General features: G+C 37.8%; 1 protein-coding gene across 2 annotated transcripts in view; it reads right to left on the reverse strand.

The window, feature by feature from the left end:
• The window catches only part of LOC122530328, a 66,323-nt gene extending 61,123 nt beyond the window's left edge, over positions 1 to 5,200 (reverse strand). For both annotated transcript variants that reach the window (XM_043657170.1, XM_043657169.1), the window contains exons 1-5: positions 4,839 to 5,200; positions 2,670 to 3,562; positions 2,054 to 2,310; positions 414 to 1,051; positions 131 to 322 (exon numbers count right to left, since the gene is read on the reverse strand). In XM_043657170.1, coding sequence (XP_043513105.1) covers positions 131 to 322; positions 414 to 1,051; positions 2,054 to 2,310; positions 2,670 to 3,453 — 1,871 coding nt within the window. In that variant the 5' untranslated portion in view covers positions 3,454 to 3,562; positions 4,839 to 5,200. The remainder of the gene's footprint in view (positions 1 to 130; positions 323 to 413; positions 1,052 to 2,053; positions 2,311 to 2,669; positions 3,563 to 4,838) is intronic.
• Positions 5,201 to 8,691: the final 3,491 nt, after the last annotated feature.

Here is an 8,691-nt window from a genome sequence, read left to right on the forward strand (position 1 = left end):
AAAAAAAAAAAAAAAAAAAAAAAAAAAAAAGAAGAAAACAATCATAAAAAGTCAAAAGGGATTCTAATTACTTTATCATCTGTTTTTCTCTTAACCTCCCTCCTCCTTTTTTTTCAATGCAACGACTAACCTGCGACGTTCTAAAGGAACTCGTTCAGCATCCATGCTTTCCCACTGTTGGGCAAGGTGATTTACACAGTGACTACAAGCTAACACTCTGCCATGACTATCCATACAGGCATTCTCCGACGTACGTAGCATTCCTCTTAAACATGGAAAATGCATAGCGTGCGAATTCATTCCTTCTGGGCTCGTAGATAACCTGTCAATGATAAAGTAACGTGACAATTCAAACAATTAAATTACGTAGTAGAAAAAAGAAAAAAAAAATGACAGTCATCTAAAGCTTGTACCATTTCATATGAGAACGAGGATACAATCTCTCACAAATATAGCACCTATAATTTTGGCCGAGAACGACAGTTCCGTTTTCAGCGGGACCGTTCGGAGAATTTCGTTGCCCAGGAGTGGATCCTTTTATGGTTGCGCTGCGTTGTTTATTCGTAGCAACGCTCGATTTGTTTAAATCGTACGGCTTGAAACGAATATCACTACCAGCAGAATTGGCCGGAGACTTTGCCACCGCAGGTCTCGGTGAGGGACCTTGCTGTCGAAAATCCACGCTCTGTCCAGACGGCTGAGCCTCGTGATTCTCTCCACCAAATACTTGTTGCTTCTGTGGTATAGTTTTATAGCAAATGGAGCAAACTTGCACCATTCCCTGAGGGCTAATAGGACTAGCTCCTTGCGGAGGTCTCAGAGAATAAATAAAAGGATAGTACGCCTCCTTCTCGGGATTAGGACAGCAATAAAGGAGTCTAATACTGGACGAAGGGTACTCAAGCGCGCAAGTATAACAGATAAAAGTAGTTGTATCCATAGTTGGTGCTTGTCGTTTACGAAGCGTATAATTCCGATCATCGTGCGGGACTCCTTGCCGGGTGTATGCCTTCCATTGTAACAGAAGATGATTTTGACATGCTGAACAGGCCTATAACCAAAAATACACGTTAAAGCACATATTAATACATTTTAAGTACAAAAGTCACGTATTTATAGTTGGTTGGCACAAAAGTTCGTAGCGTCTTTTAATAGGTGGCAGAATATGAAATGAATCTTTTTGATTTTCATTAATTGTCGAAATAATTGATTGCACATGTTCAACTTAAAAGTAACAATTAAGTGTTTTTTTTTTCTGCAGTTAGTTTTCTTTGTTTGTTGGAATTTTAGGAGTGTACATAACAAACTAAAATGACAGAAAATCTATCTGATGCTGTTTTATTTCTGGGAAGATATAATATTATATATCTGAAAATACCATTCGTTTGTTTTAAAAATGATAATTTTGATTTGGAAGATCGACAACGTTTCGGCAGCTCCGTAAGCATTAATGGTGATCAAATATTGGCATCTACTAAAAATAATTCACGCCACACCACACAGGATATCGCAGGAATATTCCACATATATATCTAATGTGAGCGTTAAGATATTTGAAATCAGTTGACTATGTTTGTGCGGAGACCATATATTTTTATTAGCAATTAGCAGGTATCGTATCAACATGTATGCCTTTGTAAACCCGACAGAAATTGATTGGGATGTCCTGCATATTCATCTGACTTGGCATCCTCTGATTTCTACTTGTTCAGATCTTTACAAAGCTATTCCAATGGGAAGAATTTTCTTTATACTATATATTCTTTAGACGATTGTAAACACACGTTTACCTGAAACAATTCATCTCAGAGAAAAATGCCAAATTCTGAAGGGATGGGAACATTATCGTAGTTATCTTAAAAATAGCAAGGGATAATAGAACAAAATAATACATACTTAACTGTATAAATATAAATTCATGTATAAAAGTATAAAGGTTGTCTTTCATTTTCACGCTACGAATTTTTGTGTCAATATATATATATACGTGCGCGTAAAAGACAGCTTTTAACACGATTAGAATAAGGAATAACAATAGAATAATAATACATACTTGTACACGACCAGCACTATCCATTGGTCGGCTTCTGCTTGGTCTTGGATGAAGCATTAGCGAAGGAAAAAATGGCGGGGGACTGGCAGAGGGATGTGGCGGGGTTGGCAGTGGTTTTGCTGCAATATGACTAAGTGACCCTCTTTTGAATTCGTCTCCGCATACGTAACAGACTTCTGTAACTGAATTTTTGTCTGGCATCGAAAGGTCTAAAATATCAGTACCGGCACTCGATGTCGATCCACCACTGTAAATGGCTGTAATCCGTTTGATTAAATCATCACTAAATATTTATATTTACTAATGCGATTATGTCTGAATAAACATTAAGGATAGGAGAATATTTTATTACTATACACCACTATCAATCAGACGGCTTATTTTCACTGCGAAATTTTTAAGATATTCGGAGAATTTGTTACCAATTTCGTAATTACAACTGTTCTAGTAAGTTGGCTGAGTGAACGCGCGAGAACCGAGATTAAGATTGTCTCTATCTAACTTCGGGACGTAGATTATTCAATGTGAAAAAAAATGTATCAAAGTTCTTTCGAATATCGACGACACTATCTAAACGATAAACGCGCGAAATATCTCGATATGGTGTGAAACTTACGTTGAGGTTGTGGTGGCAATGTTGGCTGCGGCGCAGGTGAACTCCTGGGCGCATGTCTTAAATCCAATGCCGCTTCGTTAGATATCCTTGCATCTTCCACAGGCTGTCGAGGACTTTGTAACCTTTGATGCGGTGACTGAAGTCTTTGATGCGGAGACTCCATTGTGAGCCTTGCTTGTTCCAAGTGTCTGTGCGTTTCTGCCGTGTTCGAATGTGGTCTTGGCAGCTCAATGGAATTCGACGGCGGTCTCGTCTGTTCGACTCTGGGCGATGGTGAATTTAGCGGAAGTCGCGGGGATATTCCAATCGGTCGGTTTTCTGGTCGGAGCTGCGGTGTTTGATCATTGGTCAAGCCCAGGACCTGAGCCGCGTATTCTCCTTGAAGAGCCATCTCGGCCCCTGTGAAAGGACCACCATCGCATCGTTTCAGCCAATAAATTCGTTGACTATGAGGTCTGGCATCCTGCTCGTAACTCTCCCATTGCTGTAACAGCAAGGCGTAGCAAAGACTACACGCCTTGACCGCTCCGCTTCTGGCTCCATCGCCACGGTAGCCGGCAGGTGGTTCATGGGACTCAAGAAATGGAAAGTAAGGTTCATTTGGCGCACCACCCGGACTTGGCTTTACTCTCAGCCAATATTGTTCCCCATGGCCTATCGTGCCACAAATGAAACAAACTCTAGCTCCTCCGGCATCCTCCGTGGATGGGTTTGGTTGTGGATTTGCAAGTGATTGCCCGTCAAGTCCCGGCTCATTTTTCACATATAGATTACTTTCCATCATGTCAGGAAACCATTGGGTCTCTTCAATGCCCTTTTATATATCTCTGTTTGGCACGCATATACGATCACAAGTTGCAGTAATCGACAAAACTTTTAAATTTTGCAAGTATCTGGAAATACAAAAACATCCCATTAGTCAAGGATCTTATCATCATCAATATTATTGTTATTAAATATGCAAACAAGAGTTAAATGACAAGGAGTACAAACAGATGCAAGGAGTGAACGTTTCAAAGTGTTTATGGAACTTCGTTGTACGTTATTAAGTTCGAAGCCAACTGCAATCTTATTCTTGGCTGGGGAGAAATTGAAATGTTACAGATATGAAAAGAAAAAGAAACAGGTTTATTTAATTACATAATAATACTTGACAAATCAAGATATCGTATCGTATAAACAGAATTTTATATTCGTAAACATCTGCGCACTATTTTTCGTAATTACGTTCCATTGGAACGAGACATGGTCTTTGGTGCCACGTTGTTTCGGTTTAATGTAACAATGTGCGGATGGAAAAGAACACAGAAAGTAAACAAAAATGACTGGCCGATGATTCGTGTTACGGGTACAAATCCACCGTGATGACACAAACGAAAGGATCGAGAATACTATATTTTTTCCTTTTTTCGGGGGGGAGGGGGGAAGGGAGGAAGGGGGTAGGGGGAGGAGGAAGAAAAATGATATAAATAGAGTGTATTGTTAACTGTCGTACGCCCGTTATCGTTGGTGAAGCATTGCAACGCACGATGCTTTTAGAATACCGTAACATGTGGTATTTTTGGAGCGTTGGGCTACATCGACGTTTACCGACACCGACCATAGAACACATTTTCGGATATCGGCAACTGCAAAGAAACGAACGGGAGAGCTGCTTCGTGTTCAACTTTTGTGTTTACAGTGGTACTTGGTTGAGAGTACGATTGAAGGAAGAGATAAGGATGAGACACGAGCACGGCTCAAAGGTAAGCAGAGCTCGTCGAGGCAATCGATCGAATGATGCATTTTTCAATGACGAGGGCACGGTTGTCGACGAAAATAAAGCAAACGATGATGATTCCGCGGACTAATTTCCATTCTTTCGTCGCGAAAATTGTCGGAAACACGAGTTGGTTAAAAATATTTCAACGCAATGGTTGCACAGTGGATGGAACCGATCTGTACGTCGAAGTTTTCGCGATCGAAAACTTGATCGTGCGAGGTGAACGAGAATCGCGATCACTCGGGATGAAATTGGTGGAATTTTGACGGCGAAGTCGTCGGGAGCAACGCAGGAAAGGGATGCTGGATGATCGCGGACAAGGCATCCGTGGCACTCTCCTCGCTACCGAAATACGCACCCACAGGCACTTTCGTATGCACACGTTACATTTTGCATGGAACACTCACATTTTCACAGTTCGGAATGGGTGACCACCACATTGCTACTCTGTGGTGGTAATTTTGATTGGCGACACGTATTACTTGGGCGAAGCAGAGCTTCCTTATCTCGGGTTCTAGTCTCTGCCATACGTGGTCGGGCACCACACCGAGTTGCGGGGTGTCACCTTCGAAATAGCGTTGCGGCTCGTTACACACATATTTATATACACAGCGTATCGTCTCACACGAGCCGGATCCGTATTACACTGTCGCATGCATCGAGGGCACGATAAAGGAGTTTGCGCGACTATGAAAAATACATTTTCTGATGGCACAGCACCGCGACTTTGGCTCAATTCACCGCCATGTTGCAAAGTTACGATCTGCTTCCCATGATGCCACGCAGCTTCGTCATATGACAATGCCGCTGCGTCAGCCAATCATGCTGCAAGACGCATGCGCGTACACAGCAGCTTCTAACTCAACTGCCGCTCGGCACAATCTGGCACCACGTTTGAAAATTTTTTCACTTTAAATTGCGTTTGTTCCTGTCGCTGATACATGTTTATTAACCTTTTTATTTTCTTTCTCTCTCACTTTTTTTTTAAATAACAATTACAAAAGTCGAAAGTGAAACGCAAGAGAACATTTTTTTCAAACAGTATTTTAAAATTGAACGAATTTTGGATAATGCGTTGAAGTACGATATGCGAAAATATGAAGTACAAGTTGAAACATGATTAAACAATTCATTATCAGTTTAACAATCAATTAAACTTTGTATTCTTTGGATTAATAAGCTCACGTTAATCTACTGTTCTTAAAATCTATTATTTTTAATCACATGTAAAAAATGCTTGTTTAAAAATTCATTTTTAATGCGTTCATGCAAATGTTTTGTTTACATATCCGTATGAATAGCATGATTATTAAACTGAAAAAATATGGGAGTAAAAGATTAATTCAATCTTGCATGTAAGATACAGTCAGTCATTGATTGAATTTTTCATTGAATTTAGTTCGTAAAAAATTCTACAAAAGATTTAGTATAAAAAATAGAAGTCGTTCGTGATAAACACAATCAATGTGATGCAAGAATGCGTTAATATCATCAAAATAATTTGGATGTACCAAGATGGTTTACAATTTACAATCAGATGTGAAGTATCTTTTTATTTCATTTTTAATATCAGGAATAGGCACGTGGAATAAATGAGAATAAAAAATATACAGCGATTGATATTTTATAGTATTTAATCAACAGGTTGGGACACTGTACTTTTATAATGCTAAAAATTATTTTTTATGTACGATACCACTATTAAAGTGGAATCCTGATATAATACTAAAAAATAATTGGAAATACTTTAAAAATACTCTTTGCAAATGATAATTCTTAGAAATCCATTCTCTCTTATGTCCTCCGTTTTTCTACCATACAGATGTAACAACTACAATGATTTGAAATTTCTTCGCATTTATACAGAGAGTTAATTACAAATATTTGTTGCTTTTATCATAACGACGTTATCGTTGTAATTATTATTAAACTTATATGTATCGAATAAACGCATAGCGGTGGTATAAATCGTTTCCATCCTCAAGACCACGAACTATCAGTATTTGTAACATGTATGTATAAAACGGTTTTTCATAGCGCGTGCTTTCAAAACCATCTTCTAAATGCATAGAAGCCCATTGAACGTCGGTAATTAGAAAATTTTGAAAAAAATATTCTTATTTCCGCCACGCGAGGAGATACGAATGAATACGATACTGCATCAACATATACGTTTTCTCAACTTTGAGTTTGAATGTGGTTGTATATCTATTGTATTTGCGTTCTTTTTTTTTTTATAGAACCTTTCGGACTGATATTTGACTTAGAGAAGCAGCGTAATCACCATTTTCTTAACAATAAGATACAAAAATACTAAAGGAAATGAAACGAAACGTATAGATTAGAAAAGCGCAAAGAATGTCAGGAAAAAAGGGATTACGCTACGCCGACTTAACGCTATTATCTCTTTCCTTATAAATAATTATAAACTAGATCTGTTTTGCATTGATGAATGACTATAACAATTTCTTTGACTTTCATTCTCCTTGGTATCCCCTATTTCAACATGCATCCAAATCTCAATGAAATGCTACCCAGAGATGTTCGACTATATGTTTTCGACAACGCCAGCTCTCAGACGACGATGGTAACAATGACAACGAAAAGGTTTGTCGATCGAGAAGGAGAAAGAAGAATGATATCTCGGAAGAAGAGAATATAAATAATAAGTTAATATTCGTATTCCATTTTCTTTTGATTGACAGGAACAGCCTTTTCTCATGTGCTCCACTGAAAACGACCTATCGTCGGTTGACATATCAATTATCTCTTGTCACGCAAAGCACATTGATTAATATTCGCATTTCTTTTATTATGACTCTTTTGACTTAAAAGATGGCATTCGCAATTGAGTTTGTCAGATATAACATTTGGTGAACTCATGACTTTTACTCGCTTGACCCTAACTCACGGGTTATCTCATTTCTTATGTACATATAAACAGATATTACCGTAACAAGATATCCTTCTTGTACAGGACGTTACAAAAAAAGAAACAGCTCGTGGTGTCTTGTTTCCAATGTTATAATAATTTTTTTGTGTCGTGCAAATTCTATGTAACAACGATGCTGCTGCCTCACGGCAAATAAAATTTCATCGTGTTAATCACCGATTAATTGACAACCTAATGATCGAGCGATGTGAGTTTCACGGTCCTTTTGGATGAAACGTCTTCTACAAGAAGGGGAGCAGTATAGCGTTTTATGAACGATACTGCGTATGCATAATGGATAACGCACTATATTAAAAATACGAAGGGTCACCGGTTGTAATAAAATTCTTCATCTCAGTGCCCTGGCGTCATATCTCAATGAAAGTTGATACGTATAAAAGAAAGAAAAATGGGAATATAATCTATCTAAGAGGAACGAAAGTATCGAGAAGTGTCGTAAATGATAATTAAATGAAAAAAAAAAAGAAAAAATGAACTTGTTGGTTTGATCGCCGGTAAAAAATAAAAGAATCTATGTACGATAGACTAAACTTTACAATGAAATAAATTATACTATTCTCTCTTGAAAATAATGGCAGCATTGTTTTTCAAAGATCAATGCTGCTAATAGCACTTTTCGGTCGCGCAAAAGAAATAGCGATAATATTGTTATTATTCAATTAAGAAGTATCAATATCATATAACACTGTTGTAAATATATAGATAAGTGTTTAAACGAGAGTAGAATAGAACTTCATTTGTTACGAATTTGATTCATCGGAACGAAATCTCAATTAATGCCCGATTGGCTAAACTCCTGCCGAAGGAAACCACGCAAATTCCTATTATTCGTAGATAGCGAGAACAATCAGTGAATTCTTACTATATCAACTACTTGTTATTAAATGGATTCAGATAAACAGAATGTCTTGATGTTATAGGCGAACTCGCAGTTCTTCATCACATTGTTGACGAATCATTTGAATTTTTCCGCTGTTAAAGAGAACAAAAAAAGAAAATCTTTCGTCGCATCAATAAAACGAACGCATTCAAAAATCTGATAGATGATATTTTAAAATTTAGAGTTGATATAGATAGATAGATAAATTGATAAAAAAAAACATGCGCGCGCGAGAAAGATAGAGACAGAGGTAGAGAGAGAGAGAGAGAGAGAGAGATAGATAGATAGATAGATAGATAGATAGATAGATAGATAGATAGATAGATAGATAGATAGATAGATAGAGAGAGAGAGAGAGAGAGAGAGAGAGAGAGAGAGAGAGAGAGANTAGATAGATAGATAGAGAGATAGATAGATAGAGAGAGAG

The sequence above is a fragment of the Frieseomelitta varia genome, unplaced genomic scaffold (assembly GCF_011392965.1).
Source record: "Frieseomelitta varia isolate USP_RPSP 00005682 unplaced genomic scaffold, Fvar_1.2 scaffold_338, whole genome shotgun sequence".
NCBI classification, from domain to species: Eukaryota; Metazoa; Arthropoda; class Insecta; order Hymenoptera; family Apidae; genus Frieseomelitta; species Frieseomelitta varia.